General features: G+C 37.4%; 1 protein-coding gene across 2 annotated transcripts in view; it reads right to left on the bottom strand.

Annotated features, from left to right (window-relative positions):
* Positions 1-2,612: 2,612 nt before the first annotated feature.
* LOC139124484 (NADPH oxidase 5-like) overlaps positions 2,613-18,158 on the bottom strand; it is a 37,417-nt gene continuing 21,871 nt past the window's right edge. For both annotated transcript variants that reach the window (XM_070690625.1, XM_070690626.1), the window contains 12 exons: positions 17,861-18,011; positions 15,528-15,738; positions 14,327-14,520; positions 13,247-13,447; positions 12,537-12,718; positions 11,307-11,498; positions 10,808-10,940; positions 9,962-10,350; positions 8,977-9,051; positions 8,144-8,353; positions 5,954-6,220; positions 2,613-5,524 (listed from right to left, as the gene is read on the bottom strand). In XM_070690625.1, coding sequence (XP_070546726.1) covers positions 5,393-5,524; positions 5,954-6,220; positions 8,144-8,353; positions 8,977-9,051; positions 9,962-10,350; positions 10,808-10,940; positions 11,307-11,498; positions 12,537-12,718; positions 13,247-13,447; positions 14,327-14,520; positions 15,528-15,738; positions 17,861-18,011 — 2,337 coding nt within the window. In that variant the 3' untranslated portion in view covers positions 2,613-5,392. The remainder of the gene's footprint in view (positions 5,525-5,953; positions 6,221-8,143; positions 8,354-8,976; positions 9,052-9,961; positions 10,351-10,807; positions 10,941-11,306; positions 11,499-12,536; positions 12,719-13,246; positions 13,448-14,326; positions 14,521-15,527; positions 15,739-17,860; positions 18,012-18,158) is intronic.

The raw sequence follows: 18,158 nt of genomic DNA, 5'->3' as shown, positions 1-18,158 counted from the left end.
AAGTATCAACTTTACAAGACCAATACAAAACATATTATAAGGGCATGAGTTCATGAAACAATTTCAAACATTCTTTTCTCGGTTTATCTGCTTTAAATAGAAACAAATCAAAGTTAAAAAATAACTGAAATGTTGTGAAGGAATATATAGAATATACAGGTTTCTCGATGGTCGTGAATATTACAAACGAGGTACGCATTTACGTCTCCAGCCCTGGTATTCATCCACCAATGCAAGTCACACATCCTACATGTTCTTTCTTCAACTGCAATCTTATTAGGCCTGACTTTTTTCTTCTTCTTATCAAAAGACAAAAACTTATGAGATAGGCGATATCATCCTTAAATCTGAAAAAGCATGTGTCCTAGGTTGATATCAAATCAAACCTCTATCAAATAGATATATCCCTATCAAAGGAACATAATCTTTAGTTTAAATCAAAGCTTCAATTACGGTAAAGAGGAACATACATAAGTGAATACAAATGTTACAATTTTTGTGTGAGGATAATGCCTCCCGTGTCCAGAATTTCCCTAGCTGTTGTTGAAGTCATAATATAACAGGAAAACAGTCTTGGCACTGACGCAGATATTCAAGAATATCATTTTCTGAATATTGTCGGCTAATCAAAGCCCACCATGGTTCTCCAAGGTTACCTATGTGCACTTGACATATTCCTGACATCTTCTGACACCTTCGAGGTGTCAATGCGAGGACATTCTTTGACTTTAAACCGCCCAAAATCTTAACACATACACGAAACATTTTAGGCAGTTGACCATACCAATTAACCACTTTGACATCTGAGTTGCATTGTCAATAATTCATGCAGTCATTTCAGGTATATGTATTAGGTTTCATATGTGTCTCGTTGAAAAATGAAAATGCACTGGAATTATTTCACATTGTAAATTTACCTGCTCCGCACAACCGAATATAACACGACAAAAATGAGACTTTACGACTCATCGGAGAATGAAGATGCTACTCACATGTTCTCACCTAGACGGACTATTGAGTTGCCACGGTTAACCAGAACCGTAAAGAGATTGTGGACAAGAAAGTCTGTTATAATTCGGGCTTTAGCATCATTTGCGCAAGCGCAAGCGCGGCATGCCTAAGTAGATCATAACGTCAGTAAAAACAAGTGTGAGGCATTTAAACATACATTCAAAAAATAATCTGTATTTTAACGTTAAATTTTAAGTAAGTCTGATATTTCCGGTTGATCAATTAAAGCTAATAATCGACCAGAGCATATATATATATATATATATATATATATATATATATATATATATATATATATATATATATATATATATATATATATATATATATATATATATATATATATATATATATATATTATACATATATACATAACCTCAAATATGCCATATTACCCATATATAGGTATCTGTAGATGGCAAGAGATTGTTCCCTTCAAAATGTGTTAACCATGCATTTGAAATTGAAAACTATTAAAATTTTCCTTGCCTAGACAGACTACATTTAGCACAATATTCAGATAAACAATTTCTGCGACACTGGCTTGTGTACAATACATTAATTCTATGCAAAAGGAGTGGTTGCCCTACATGCTTGATGTGTCAAAGAGGCTTCGTGCGTGAGCGCACTTACCTCAAGTTGGATAGTTAGGGTGGGGAATGGTTGTTAGGCAGTGTAGTCGGTCTGTAACAGGTGTGTTTGCACGGAGGGATGGATACACCATTTTTCACCCAAAATGGCTGCCACAGAAATATGATGATAAATGAGTGGCATATTTGTTGTCAGCAAGGTCATGTTTGATTGGAGAATATGAAGCCACAATTTTGTGTAATATATATGGCCAAAATGTAACACCAGATTTGCACTATATGCATCCTCTTTTGATACCATTTACTTTCTGCCGAGTTATGTTAGTTAACCACTTCAAGAATTCGCGACCTTAATTCCGCTATTTCTTGTGACATAATATATTTCAAAATATTCACTTTCCTTTAATCATGCCTACCACTTTTATCTGGCAATAAAAATTAAACTAAACATTTAAAAAGAGTTCGTAGGGTCACGTGATTTTTGGCGCTTCCTCTCCAATATTTCCTTTGTGATACAATATGTTTTTTTATCTTGCTAATTGGCATTTATTTACACTTTTATGCCGCGGCTGAATTACTGGTAAGGTAATTTTCATCGGGATCATAAGTACGTCAAGAAAGGAAAAAGATTAAATACAACCAAGTAAACCATTCCATAAGGGTAGTACTTCAATGCATAAACTGATTTGTTAATGATTGACTTAAACATCCTTTCAATCTTGGTTTGACATCCAAGATTTTATTAAGGTAAGGTAGTCAACCCTTTTTAATAGCATTCCATAGGCCTGGGGTGTCATTGAAAATCTTCTCAAATATCGCTTTTGTGTCCTTCAGCTGAAATACAAGGAAACCTGTTGACCGACCATCCCTCGCCCAAATACACAAAAATTGTCTGATATGCCTACTACACAACAGTGAATGACCCAATGGATTACAGTGATAAAGTTTGCTCGCCTAAGACTCCCTATAGTCTTTCAAAGACTCTTCCACAACTAAATTCGATGTACATCATAATGTTAAGTATTTGTTTTATTTTTTTCATTGACTGATGTAAAATATGTCAATTTAGGGTAAACGAAACAAAAATGTTTACAGAGTTGTGTAGATTTCAAAAATTGCGTTCGGTAACAATGTGATGAAAGTGGTAATAGAAAACAACGTTGAAAATAATAAAGTAGGGACCGTAGATAATTAAAGGCCACACAGCACGGAACTTCGAAGAACGAATATTCAACGACAGACTTAAGTTTTTATCTTTCCAAAATACGATAAATTGCTGAACATGTTCATAATGGCATGTCTTTTAACGACGTTTATAAACATGATTTCAAAACAGAATCTCAAAGGAGATTGAGTGTCATGCAAAAACAAGGTTTCGTAATCATGGCATACAGTTAATATACAGTATACACAGTGTACAGTATATATAGTAAGTGGGTATTTGCGCATCACGCTAATCGAAATAGAACTCAACCTACTCTCAGCTAAATGCGAGGAGGTTCATTTGTCGTGAATATTTAATTAGCTATGGTCCCTCAGACGTAAAAGACAAAAATTTTGTTGCAATTGTAAATACTACCTATTCACTCTATTATTCGGGATGACTCTTTCAAGGGGTTTGAAAGTATATCATACATTTGAATAAATAAATAAATAAGTAATTGGAATATATGCGAAAAAAAACTTCAAAATAGTCACTGTGGTAAAGGTGCGATGATATGTATAACGGATGTGGCAAAATATTCACAAATGCTACATTATTTGTCATAATTATGAACAGCCACTAACTTTCTCAAATTTGTGATTACGGAATCATTTCTTATATTTCCATCGACTCTAGCTGTAAATATCGTGTCTTGTTCTACTCAATAAATAATGAAGGAATGCTTGGAGTTCAGCTTGCTGACACGGCCTGTACCTTTCCAATGTCCCATGTAAACATTGACAAATGAATTACTTTTCCAATAGTAACATCCCACGGTGTATTCAATGCCTTATTCTTGCAAAGCTAATACTTTGTGTTAATACACATCCGCAGTGAAGGAATAAAAAACTATAATTTATTCTAAAAAAAAGAAAATGACATTTTAATGAAAACTTACAGCCACTATCCTCTTTATCATAAAGATTTTCATCTTCACGACAGTATTTTTTTACTATTCAGTTCAGAGGGTACCCCAAGTTATTGCATCAACATTTAGGATTGACATCAATATCTGGGTTATAGGGATAAGGTCATTATCGTTTCAAATTCTTCCGATCATATTTGTTTCTTGTGGGCAAATACTCATGTTCTCCTGCTCACTGAGACATTCGTAATTGTAAGTAGCCTCGTCTCCACTCCCCATTTGTTCTTGCTATAACAATTCTTCGATGATATTATTTATGGTACACTAGATATTATATGACATCTACCTGATATATATTTTATGTATACGCCAAGTGTGAGTAGATGTCGGATGATTGACATCTCAATATATTTAAGTGAACAAAACTATATTTATCTCGTCAAACAACAATCAACACCATAATTCGACAAATAACGACTTTGTGCCTTTCACAAAGCTTGTAAAAGAGTGGTAGATCTTGGAGTGTGTCAGCATTTTCATTTGATAATATATGAAATTATATATATATATATATATATATATATATATATATATATATATATATATATATATATATATATATATATATATGTGTGTGTGACCAAAACAACGTTAGTGCTCAATATTAGAAGGCACTTTTCCATCTATAAAACAAAACTAATACAGCTTCTTACAGTTTACGATGATTAAAATGGCTTCGAAGTACCCAGTATATTTTAAAACATTTTCATTTTGGCAATACTTGACCAAGTTGTTTTTCTAAAATTTCGTATTTCTTAAATCTAACAAAATACTCAATAATGGTGTGCAAGCAGTGTTGTATGTAGTATGACTGACACTGATTTTTATTGTTATGAAATCTATTGCGCTCTTCAGTGTGCATCTTCATACATGTAAAGGATACAAATCACACTTATTTGTTACGTATGCCAGAAGGTAATGATACGTTACTGTATAAGCTTACGATCGCTGAAGACAAAATAATTCCATTGTTGTAAGTTTGAGAAGCGTTATACAGTACTTTTTTATAGTCGTTAAATGTTCCTATTGAAGAAGAACCATTATTATTTGCCCGAGTTGACTCACTTTTCATCTTCTCAGTTTTCTTCACGGTCCTCTGAATTTCTAGATATATGTATACCTTCTTTCGATAACTTGATGACATACACAGGACTTTGACTCAATCAGTACCACCATTACGTCTGATTGGACGCGTATTTCATCACGTGACACAACAGTCACACCGTTGGCTTAATTTAAAGAAACATATGCGAATAATGTCACAGAGTTCATTGTTTTGCATTATTTTGAACTCTCACGTCGTTTAACATTGTGTCACATGCTGTTTCTTTCAGTGAGTAGAATGCGATTCAGGTGACGTTCGACGAAAAGGCAGATCAAATTGAAGACAATATATGGTGAGATATGTTAAAACTTTCTATGAAAGACATTCAAACACATGTGTTGAATGAAGGCCGCCAGTGCTGGCTTGTATCTCATTGTCAATTTACCTGGGTGAACTGAGTTTGTCATGCCACCATCTTGCCGTGTCTGTATCTGCCTATTTACGTAATTGTTTCGTAATCAATGACGTCATAACGGCATGCAGGCGACCGGAAGGTGACATTGGAAGACTGATATGCATACATAGGCAGGTAAAGAGTCAACAGATTGCCAGCGATGTTAAAAGTTCTCCTTCGAAAACTTGAACTTGAATTTTTCACAATGTGTTTTGATGACTTTTCCCAGAGCTGGCGAGCCGCAGAAGAAAACTTTAACCTTCCCTCGACCCTCTTCGGCGACTTTGGTGAACAGCTGTAAAACAACGATAAAATTTTCTATCAGAATAGAAGTCACAGGAATGACCAGAGACTTAGAATAGACATTAACTCTTAGCAGACTATAATTACCATGGCGCCTTTTTTTACCAGAAATATTGTCATTTCATGAGAGACCATAGGTTTAAAGAAATGCAAATATTTTTCTGGTATAGCATGGCCACGAGGAGTAATAAACGGGCGCTAGAGCCCGAATAAAGAGTACTTAATATGTGTTTAATATTACTAAACATGCCAATCTTCCGTGATAGTGACTTCAATTTTGATGTAAGCTAGCTGTAAATAACACATTGTATGCCGTTCGCCTGTCGAGTTCTCAACGATGGCTATTAGAGGTGTCAGTCTCAAGAAAAAGAGGCAAAAATGTGCTTAACACATTCAGATTCAGTGGGTATCATTAACTGACCTTGTCCCATTCAGGCCGCCCAGGTTGCGTTCTGGTTTTCAAACCAGTGATTAAATCTCGGTTTGACTTCTTGTGCAGCAGGTCGAGCGCCATCTGGAGTCCAATGCCTTTCATGTCTGTTTTACCGAGTGCAGCCGTCATGAACATATGGAGCTCGAGAAATCTGTCGAAGGATCCCTCCTCGGCTTGTTCCATTTCAAGCAGTGTTAGCAAACTGACAAACCATTCGAAACACTTCTGGTCGCGATTGATCCAGATAAAGTCAACCTATCATGTAAGAGAAATGTGAGTCAGCTGTGTTCATCTACTGAGCAATTTCTTGCCCAGGGTTGAAGCGTCAGTGAGTATCATTATGCTCACTGTGTTTCGTCGAATGTTATCCAATCTTATTGTCATTGGTTCTAAGTTACACCTATTTAGCACGGTTAGCAGTGACGTCATTGGTAGTTGCATCCAAAAACGAATTTAGGAATCATATGAATATTTTATCTATACATTGCGCAATAGAATTGACACTATTTTCTTCCTTATTTCAGTATAAATCAAAGGATCGTCATAAAGTCTTTTAGATGGGATGGTTAGAACAGAAAATTATCTCAAGTTTCCGGCCTTTTAAATTTCGCATTACCCACCTTTTATAGTGTTAGCGTTTGTCCAAATTTTACTTTGGAAATTTTAATGTCGTTTTCCGTCGTCATAGAAGAAAATACAGCGTCACTGTTTCGTTTCGTATACTGCAAATTACCTCAAGTCGACATGTACTCAATGTGCATGATAGCTGCCATTTTGTTTTATAGGGAAAATAAATTGCTTTTTTTCGTTAAAAGAGAACGGACAGATGTTTCTGTTCATGACGTACCTAAGTGACTGAAAATATGATGTTGACTGCAGTCAACTACGGCCACAATTTCCCTTCTGTCGGACTTTGACGATTTAGCCAGCGTATGCCGACGTATCAAAATTTCTCTAAAACGCTGGCTTGCTGAATCAACGATGAATTTTTCAATGTTGGGCGTATAGACCGTGGGCTGGAGGGGCCCACCGTGCATCCCCCCATAAACCTACTACATGAGTACTTTTTTGTTCTTTAGGATCAGCTGAACTAGGAAAAAGATGTTAACATTGGATATTTTGGGAAGCACTACCTCTCTGCACTGGTTTTTGATTTGCATGTACCGCGAAAAACGGCGAAAAAATGGGTAGGGGTATGGGGTACTATATCCTCCCCTACATAAAGTAAACTAGCATGAAATAGCACAAAACTTACATTTTTTGAAAGCTCAGATACTGTTCATTCTATGAAACACCGACTTTAGCAAAATAAATTTGCGTACATAGAATAGGACGACTATAAAATGAATTGTTTTGACAATTTTGAATTTTTTTACCCAAAATACCAAGTAACAATTGTGATTTACTTTTTATTAAGCAAATTTTGACAGATTTTTGTGTTTAAATTATTTATTTTGACATATTAAACAAGAAAAAAAGTGTTAACATTAGATATTTAACTATACACTACTTCTCTGGACTCAATTTTGAATTGCGTGTATCTGTATGGGGTGTGCATAAGCTAGGGGTAGGGGTACAACATTCTTACCTTCATGAAGTAAACTGACTTGAAATGTCATACACCTTATAGTTTTAGAAAGCTTAGATACTGGTCTTTCTAAAATGCATAAGGGTTTTGTAAAAAAATATGACGTCATAGTTTTGGATAACTTTAAATCGATTTTTTCTGGTAATTCAGTATTTTTAGCCGGAAGAAAATATGATAACTGTGGTTTCCTTCCAATGAAGCAAATCAAACAGATTTATGAATGTTATTTTCTAATATATATATATATATATATAATTATATATATATAATATATATATATATATATATATATATATAATTCTTTTGCATTATTCTTTGATTTCGCATGCTAAATCATGTTTTGTCATTGTATTCTTTGGTTAACGAAAACACTATCATTGCATTTTGTGATTCTCTTGGCAAAGATCTAAGCCTTCTCAGAGCGCCATCATTGTTAAGTTGTAAGCCCAGTGTAGTTTCTTGCGTCAAAGTCTACCGCTAGCTGCACTTTATAACACTCGTTTGCACAGCGTATCGAGCAGCGGTCAAGGGACCCAGGCCAGCCTTCTCAAAGTGCCGCCAATGTTTGGCGTATTGCGTACAAGCCGTACCTTTCTCAGCCTCATCGTCGCTGACATGTCGTCGCTCATCCAGACGTGGTTACACTTGGGACAAGTCTGTTTCATTTTCTTGTATCGATTCATAATACTTTGTAGTATCGAAGCAAAAGGAGTGACACCAATGCCCGCGCCGATCAGGATGGCATGTTCGGCTTGCATTATTTCTCGTGTAGGAGTGCCGTACGGTCCGTCAATGTACACCTGAAAATCATGACAGATATATCATCCTATTTTGACATTTTACGAGAAAAAAAAACATTTAACGGATAAATATACTATCACGAGGTATATTTGACAAAATTAAAAAATTGTCGATGAAAGTGCAAACTCTTCGTAACTGCCCTCAAACGACGATGAAAATCCCCCCTGCGTACCAGTTTCCCTCTGTCATTCACGCCAGAAAAAAAAACTTCTCATCGACCTCTTCCAAGTTACACAAGAAACCCTCTACCCTCTTATTAACAAACAATCTCCCTACTTATAGACTTCCCTCAACAATGCCCACCCCACACGCACAGGTGAATATTGTTCCGTGCCTATCCGTTAATAAATGCTAAATGCTAAAAATGCTGAAGAATACATTTTCCTGATAGACAATTGCTCGCGATCTATTTGCACACCCCGTAGCATGACGGGAAAACATGTCCGCTCAGCGAGTATCTGCTCACAAACGTCTTGTTTTTACTGGAACAGCTGCATTAGCTGTCCCGATATATGCTGCATTAGCTTGTGTGTATTCAGAGTATATTTAACGAATTACAAATTACAATAGAATAATGAAAATGTTTTATTGCAATTTTCCACAGCATTTATTGTATAGTTACCCGGACATGCTGGGCTAGGTGACTGGAACTCTCTACACTGATCTTTGTGTCTTCCTGAACTTGAACTCTCGGCGACTGTGTAATAAATGAAAGAAAAAAGGTCATTTGTTGTGCTGTAGCTGAGAAACGTATCAAAGTTATCGAGAGTTGTACAAATTCAGTTCATTTAGACAAACCGAAAGGGTTAGTTACTTGAATTGTACCGTTTGAATTGAGTTGAAGTTCTTGCATATAAAAAAGTCCTAAATAATAGAAAGAACTGTAACAGTGAGGAAAAGTAGGACAGCAATATATGTCGGATTTGAGACGCTATTGAAATAGAGATGAGAGCCATGTTCTTAGATTGTTACAAGCTAAAGCCGTTTTAGTTGCAAATAAATTACTAGATTCTTGATTTCAGAAAGATTAAAACTGAGTTAGCATTTGAATATCTCTGTCATTCGGGAAAAAAAACGATTTTGATAATTGTGTCATCCACGTTCGAATTACTGATACATTTAATCTAAAACTACAAAACGCGCACTGGCTGATTTGTTAAAGTCCGAACATTGACATCTTTAAAACCTTGTGCATTTTGCTGTTTTCAAAGAAGAGTTAAGAAGAGTTGACATATAAAATATAATAAAATATAGATTAGAAACGGCATTGATGATACAAATGCGAGAAACTAGAGGCCTGGTTGTTAGGTTTGCTAAAATGACTTAATGTTAAGCTTTAAAATGTGTGACGTATTAAAATGACGAGAAAAGTATGGAAAAAGTACAAGCAGAAGTCGGTGCAACGATGAAGATGGACCTTGGTGACGTGCACTTCAACTCAAAAAAACAAACAAAATTTGTATTGGAGCTTTAAATTATTACTTTCATTCATGTCCGACTTAAATTGAGGCAGAACATAGACAGTCGAGAAACGTTTCTCTACTGTCTATGGGCAGAAAACAAAAAGGATCCCTTTCAAGTTAGTGGCTTATTTTGAGCATACTGACCTTCTCAATCTCTGTATGGCCATTCATAGGGGTATCTTTAACTTCGGCTTTTTCTTCGGATGTTTTAGTCACAGGAACTGTCGGCAAACTTGACGTCCGGCGAAAACCGATCATCTTCGGGTCCTCGTCGCTTGTTGGCATGATTGGGTAAGATGGCGTCTTTGAGATGTGCTCCTTGATAAGCGAGTTCCGGTGTACAGCGCCCCCATTCAAATCCGTCAACGGAATGCCGCCATTCTGACGGTCTTCGGATTCCATATCGATGGCGAGGTTGACTTCGCCGATAGACGCGTTGCGTTGCTCTCTGGCTCGCCGCTTCTCATCTTCAAAATATTTATAAAGCCTGTTTGTCCACTGTCCAGCTGAACGAACATGTATCCAAATTGTGCCTGCAGTATGAGCGAAATCAAATCTCACTCGAGGTGTAGTTAATTATGCAAAAGCAATTGATAAGGCAAGCTACCACACAGCTCATAGAGTGTCCTAATATTCGGAAGCATATTTTATAATACAAACTGAAACTTAAATTCAATGGAACCCATCAGCCGTTTAATGCATTCCATTTTAGTGTCGACGCATAAAATATTCAGTGTAATGTGAAAGATGCATTTTGTGGCATAGATTAAGCCAGCAAAACTACAAGCACAAACGCTAGAGCCTATTTAAGGCTCGATGTTGACATATTTTCCGTTTCTCCTGGATTGAAGTCAGTGACAACAGTACTGGGGTAATGTAGCGGGCAAAATATCGTACTATTCTTTCATAAACGAGAAACACAATCTTCCTTGATAAAGAGGGTATTTCGCTATGCTTGCCATTGAGAGGCGAGGGGAAAAGAATCAATACCTAATTGTTCTGGAGCACTGCTTATCGTAAATGGATGCCACTCATACTTCGCTATGGCAGGTATCTGCAGATATATGTAGTCGCCAGCACGAAAGTGAAAATTCGTCGGCCTTGTAATGACCAAGTGTGTAACCTGGAGAACAATCAGATATGTCAGTTACAGAGAGAGAGAGAGAGAGAGAGAGAGAGAGAGAGAGAGAGAGAGAGAGAGAGAGAATTAGCGTGCTATTTACTTCGCTTACTGGGTATGATGTACCTTACTAAATTCGTCACGGGTGACCTTAAGTCGATAACATTTTACCACTATCAACGTATTTAGTATTGAAATATAAAGATATGTCATACCAATAATATATAACTAATAAACTTTGAATATAGGTGATCAGCAATCAACAATTGCACGTGTTATATAATTTGTGCATTGATGCCTTTTGGAGGGTCTTTTACAAGTTGCAACTATTACTTGAGTGACTGTAAGCAATAAGTAAGTCGTACGTACCCCGGATGGCAGGAGGTTAGCTTCTTGGATGTACGTCTTGCCAAATCTCGCCATTTTGACTAGTTTAGACCGTGCAATCTTCTCTATGAGGAAAATAACACCCGGTGCAATAAACCACTTCCAGAACCGAGGACCGTGGACCAATAGGAATGCCCAAAACCAAACGTAAAGGAGATGTGTCCAATAGAATACCTGAGAGTATGACAGGAACATTCTTATAGGCCAGGATTATCAGGTGCAGTTAAGGTAGTATGCGCCTCGAAAGTGAAAGACTTAAACTTTTGGTCAAACATTACTCAAGCAATCGTTCAAATGTTCTCTTTAGAACTCAAGAATAAAATTCGGGGGTCACCGTGAAAATTTTAGTACTACAGAAACAAATTACCCAAGATTTACCGACATTTAAAATTCAAAATGGCCGCCATCCCTCTGTTAACTCTATGAGGAAAAATAAAACATTTTGATTTTAGAAAAAACTAGGACGGTGAAACGTTTTCTTACACCAAGAGCTTTAAAATGAACCCCCACAAGTGGTAGATCAAAAAAGAATTGTAGAAGTTTGAGAGTCCGAATTTCTTTCCACGAGGCGCATTCTACCTTAAATCAACTTGTCAGATCTGACGAAAATTGCATAACGCATAACGCACTTTACACTCACTCAGAGAACGGGTAAATACAATATAATCAAACGAAGACACAGTCTGAATTTAATTTAAAAATGAATCTTAAAAGCTTGATTCGTTATTCATCTGGCACATACTGATTTGAACATTTGGATTGTAGTTTCGGCGCCAAACATTACATTTTACAGTTGGTTGAGAGTAGTTTTGTAAAGCCTTTTTCGGGATTGGCAAATTCGGCTTCGTATCATTCTTTCCGTGTTCGAATGACTTTGCAAGTCATTCTAATGTCGTAGGTGCCACGGACATTAGCACTCATATGGCATGAGTCATTGCGTTCAGGAAAATGGCAACTGCGATTGATCGAGGGAAGCAAAGATCCTAGTCAGCAAAACATTTGAAATCGTCACTATATGCAAGGATTACGAATATTTCATACTATGCCTATGTTCTAAAAAAGGTTCAAACCTTGATTTTATCGTCGGTTTTCGCTCTGCCAAACGTTTTGTTGGCAGGGATTTGAGGTAAAACGCGCTGTGTTTCGTTTGCCATGCGCGTGTTTAAATACCCATGATCCCTAAGGGAGACTCTAGGCTAGCTCCGAACTGACCTGGAAATGTCCACTTCTCCTGACAAAGGGCATAGAGCAGACGACCATCACAAGCAAAATAAGATCCAAGATCCATCCTGTGAGGTACGCCGTGCCGTAATGCCAATCGACTGACCCAACCATTGCCTTCGTTGTGAAGAGACACTCCCAGATTTCAAGGCCAAGGGCGTCGTGGTTTGCAACTGTTATTGTTAAAGATACAGGTACGGTATTAGAAAAAAAAAAAGAATTCGTCGGTTACAGGCTGTGGCTGTGCAACCATCTATGGCTGTGCCACCGAGTAAAAATAAAATTGAGATAATTATCTGATTGAATGAACGTTACACAGACACACACAGACACTTAGGACACAAACAGTAACACATACATACATACATACATACATACATACATACATACACACACACACACACACACACACACACACACACACATACATACATACATACATACATACATACATACATACATACATACATACATACATATTAGCAATCATTTCAAGTATACTAAAATAATATCCCTATCTCAAGTTTGAAGTTTATCAAGGCGGTCATCGACATTCGTTAGAACCGTCTGATCTTTGCCGTTATGCCCGACTTCACTACATCATTATTGAGTATTTTGAAGTAATTTTAACCGTTTCCTCTCGTGAAATATTACAGCAATTTTCGTATTACATTTAAGTATATCTAATATATTTAGCTTACTTATGTTGCCGATATGTGCTACAGTGTGAACTAACGTGAAGAAACCGATGACTAGGCCCACCATCTTGTGGAATATGATGTTCTGATCCAGCGGTAAGTAGCCCGACGCCTTCGTGGCCCTTAGGAATGTCAAGCACTGTCTCAGCATGAGGACGAGGATGAATGCAGAATTGAAATTTAGACACTGGCCACATGCCCTGGCTGTAATGATAGTGACAGAAAATGTATCGAATGAGAAGAAATCATTCAAAAGCATTTTTTCCACGCGATAGTGCATGTTTTTGACGCTGAGCTTTCACCCTGTCTAGAATTATTCAAAGTAAGATTAATAAACATCACTGTTTTCTCACTTTTTAAAACTTGCATTGCAATTTATCGTCATAGATTTTATCGAGTTGTTTTGCCACATTCGGCTAGCTGGATGAAGCGCAGCTGTGACTACTGCAGCTACAACCTATCGACGGTCTGCCTGAGGTCTGTTTGTTTTCAGTGTTTTAAACATAAATGTTTCCCTGTAAATATAGATAAGTGTTTTGTTGTGACTATATACTCCCAGGATCTTAAAACCTACAACAGTGACTGGCCGTAGTTAAATTTTACTGACTCTATGTCAACTAGACTGCCATAAATTATTTGTCCCGCGCCTAGTCTTGCACAACTGGCCAGGTATAAGCACGTGGGTTCTAATTTCGTCTCGTATATTGAAAGTAGTATGCGCCCCGAAAGTGATAGACTTAAAACTTTTGTTCAAACTTTCCCCAAGGACTTTCTCAGCCATTCTCTTTCAAAATCAAGAATAAAATATCGGTGGCCAATGTGCAGATTTTAGTACTAGAGAAAGAACTACCCAATATTTACAATATTTGAAATTCGATATGACCGCCATCCCTGACAGGTGTTAACTCTATGGAGAAGAATAAAATTTTCGATTCTCGAAAACTAAGATGGTGAAAGTTTCTCTCACACCAAGAGCTTCAAAAGAGCCCCAACAAGTGGTAGATCAGATAAGAATTGTAAAAGTTTGAGAGTTAAAATATCTGTTCCCTTGGCGCATTCTACGTTAAATTCTAAGCTACCTACCTACAATGATGTACCAGTTGATTTCGCGGTACCGCCACCCAGCTTCAATGCCAAGGGCGATGTTGACGAGGAGGTACATGACTAGGAAGACAACTTTTCTCAGATTGTTGTGTATGTACCGCCATGTTAGATATCTGGGGATGAAATGGCGCACCCTCTTTTTCTCGTCGGGTGGCTTCAGCCAGCTTGCGGCACTGCAACGAAGAAAAAAGACCTAAAGCGCGTTAACGTTGCCCGATCAAAGCAAGTCTGCATATATTGTTATTGTAAAAGAGGAGTGCCTACCACCTGCAGAATGTCGGTAGTCCTATTGTGGCGTCACAATATTCATTGCATGGTATTGTACCAGTTAATGAAATTCAACGTTCGGTTATTGGTGAGATAAAGCGATTTAAAACTTACAGTTTCGCCTCCAAAGTTATTTAATACTACAGATCAAATTTTACTAATAGGTTCATCATATTATTCATATCGGTTTTTATGGACCACATTGCAACTTTTATTAAATCGGAAACAAATTACCTACAAACATTTAACGATACTTGAAGTTCAATATTGTCACCATACAGAAAATAAATTTAAAAACACAAGACAGTAGACATTTTTTTCTGCAAAGGTTTTGAGATGAGTCTCCGAAGGAGACAAGTAAACTGTTTTCTGCATGTGTGTTGCCGGAGCGCGTTCTACCTGAATTCAACGAATGCTGAAAATGGAGACAGGTGGATAAACACTTACAGGGTGTGTCTCAACTAATTTCAGAGTGACTATGCATTTTAATGTGCCAGGAATCGTATCTTATGTTTGACTTCCCCCGTTTAGGTTATTATCAACTTTCCACATACAAACAAAATAGAGACAGACGACCAAAAACAATTTGTCTAAAAGGTATGCATGAATTTGCTGGCCATAACAAAAGTCGACAATACTAATAACAAAAGTCGACAATACTAATTAAAAATTTTGTCACTGTGTACTATCATTTATTTTCAATCTTAAGGTGTCCAATGCAAAGCAAAATATACCTACACGGAGATTGGGTCAACTAGGGTCATATTCCATTGAGTTGTAATACATCGCATGCAAGGTTATACGACACAAGAATGTAACCTTTCATATATATATAACCAAATTGAGATCGAACGTTTGAATCCACTACAAGTATGAATCAGAAACGTTTGCCGTAATAGGAGTGTCATTTTACCTGATAGTAAGGTTTTCCATAACCTCTGGGTTTTTCTCAAGCTCTGCTCTGAGTTCTTCGAAGCTTATCGCACCGCTTCGGTCAGTGTCGGCCGCTTCAAATAGAGTCGTAGTCAACATGTCCATGTTTTCTTCGCTGATTTGCAGAGCGCTCTCTTCCATGCACGACTTCAAAACTGTGTGTAGCTCATCTTTGTCTATCTGTCCGCTACCTGTGAAGGCCATTTTAAACTTTGTAAAAATGACAAATAGAGTCTTTGGTACATGCAACAAAACAACACAGGAGAACAGATTTTTTCCGACTAACGTAGATGCCAGTGGAGACGCCTTTCCTTCTAGTTCAGACAGCCGATAGTTTAACACAATACAGCGTGTCTTCGACTGTAATGGAATTTGACCACCGGCTTTTGTATTATCTTTGCATCGAATGATAGAAGAGTTCTTTTGCACCGCGGTAGCTTGTCTGACTCGGTGTTGCCCTTTGACTATTCAATCATTCACATATCCTGTCTCCTTTTCTTGATACCACGCGTTTTAGGGACAGCACCAACCGTCTCTCTCTGCCTGGTGTGCTGATGAAAGTCGGGGACGTGTGAGAAACTGCGCATTTTTATGTCAGTGAAGACCGACGGAGACACAACGCAAGGAAAGTCAGACAGGTTCGGTGAGCATGTTCCATTGTGATCTTCAGTGTGTTGCTCAAAACAAGTGCCATTGTCCGAAAGTAATAGTGCGTGGAGCGCGCGCCTGTAAAATTGTACGACTTTTTAAAAAAAACATTTACTTCAAGAATAGGACGCCACAAATAAAACTGTGGTTCGTAAAAGCGCAGTGTACTCTTAAACGATCTCCTTAGTAAACATCGACTCAATTGCCCTGTATAAGTCATTTTGGCCCAGGATTGGCAAGCCGTTTAAGAATCAAAGACTCAACAGAGTACCTTTGAAGGATTGTTATTGTACCCACTTTTTGTTCAAAAGGTGCGTACACAGCCTGTGGCACGTACGGCGGAGCGGAGGTCATGGACATTTCAAATTGACGCCTTAAGGTAGTATGCGCCTCGAAAGTGAACGACTTAAACTTTTGCTCAAACTTTTCTCAATCATTCTCTCACCAAATCGAAAATTAAAAAAATTGGGGTCACCGTGCAAAGTTTGGAACTAGCGAAACAAATTACCAAACATTTTGCGATATTTGAAATTCAAAATGGCCGCCATTCCTGTGCTAATTCTGTGAGGGAAAATTAAATTTCTGATTTTTGAAAAAAACTAAGGTGGTGAAAGTTGTTCTTTGTCCAAAGGCTTTCAAATGAGCCCAACGAGTGGTAGATCAGAGAAGAATTGTAGAAATTTGAGAGGCCGACAATCGAGGCACGATAGCTATTTTGATATCGCATCGTGCATACACTGTGATTTAATGTATTTGTTTAACTCGTTAAAGCGGCGGCTTACATCTTTAATAGTCACTCAACAGAAGTTTATCGTCTCTTTACGAACATAAGACATGGTAGCAACATCAACATAAAGGACAAATAAGGTGTCGATTATATGTACAGATACTGATTTCGCACCGCCACTTTCAACAAGTTTCTATGGACGCCGATTGTTCGACGATCTCGGAGATCAAGAAGAAGGGCACCGAACGTCGTCGTGCGCACAAACTCCTCTTCACGCCGAAGAAAGCGTACAGATTACAAATATATTTTACAAAGCTGTAAACGTGCGGTCCCACCCATCCCCATATCTCACACGAAGCTTCAATTTCGCAAAAGAGGACTCTACTTGAATATATGTGAATGACATTATAGACAGGAAGGCGCTATAGGCTCCCCTAAAATGTCATGCTTTTTTGTTGCCATGGTATCATTTTCTTTAATTATGTTCTCGCGTTCTGCTTTTCACTGTGTGCATGTGGCTTTAATAGATTCCACTACCAATATTTTACTAAATATTGAATTTGCATTGCAGCAGATCAGTGACGTCAGGCGATCTTTCTAATATGTATATGTTGATGAGCAACAATAGCAATGCAGAAAATTGCTGATGTGCCACGTAGTTCTTGTAAAGTAAAAAAAACAAAAATCATTTTTTTTCGAATTACACTCAATTCAGCGTCGTGGCCCAAAACGCTGGATATCATACCGGTTAATTTTCAAACGATCGAAGTACAACTACTTTCCCACAGTCTGAAGTAGGTCGACAGTCGTCATATCCCCTTCTGAAATGAAATTTTGTCAAATACAGTTTTAAAAAATCAAAATTTACAGTTTTTGCTATATTACAGACTCTCTGATGGAAGGCCAGCTTTGGTGATAAACGACAATGGCAGACTTACCGTCAACATCGTAAACATCGAATAGGAATTTGAGTTTGTCGGACGGAGACCCTTTGAGAAGTAACCGAAGTCCATCCATCAACTCCTCTAGTGTTATACTGCCACTCCCATCAGCATCAAACAATGCAAAGAATCGCTCAGCAAAAAAAGACTGCAATTCAACATAATAACAAAAATTACTTCAAGTACAAAGTAATGATGTCTGTTACTTAAGTTTAATGCATCCTGCAATCTTCAGACAGAAGATATATATCTATATATATATATATATATATATATATATGTGTGTGTGTGTGTG

The sequence above is a fragment of the Ptychodera flava genome (genome assembly GCF_041260155.1).
Source record: "Ptychodera flava strain L36383 chromosome 23 unlocalized genomic scaffold, AS_Pfla_20210202 Scaffold_24__1_contigs__length_23054250_pilon, whole genome shotgun sequence".
NCBI classification, from domain to species: Eukaryota; Metazoa; Hemichordata; class Enteropneusta; family Ptychoderidae; genus Ptychodera; species Ptychodera flava.
Note: the sequence above shows the minus strand (reverse complement) of the source record. Positions and strands in the feature narration are given on the sequence as shown.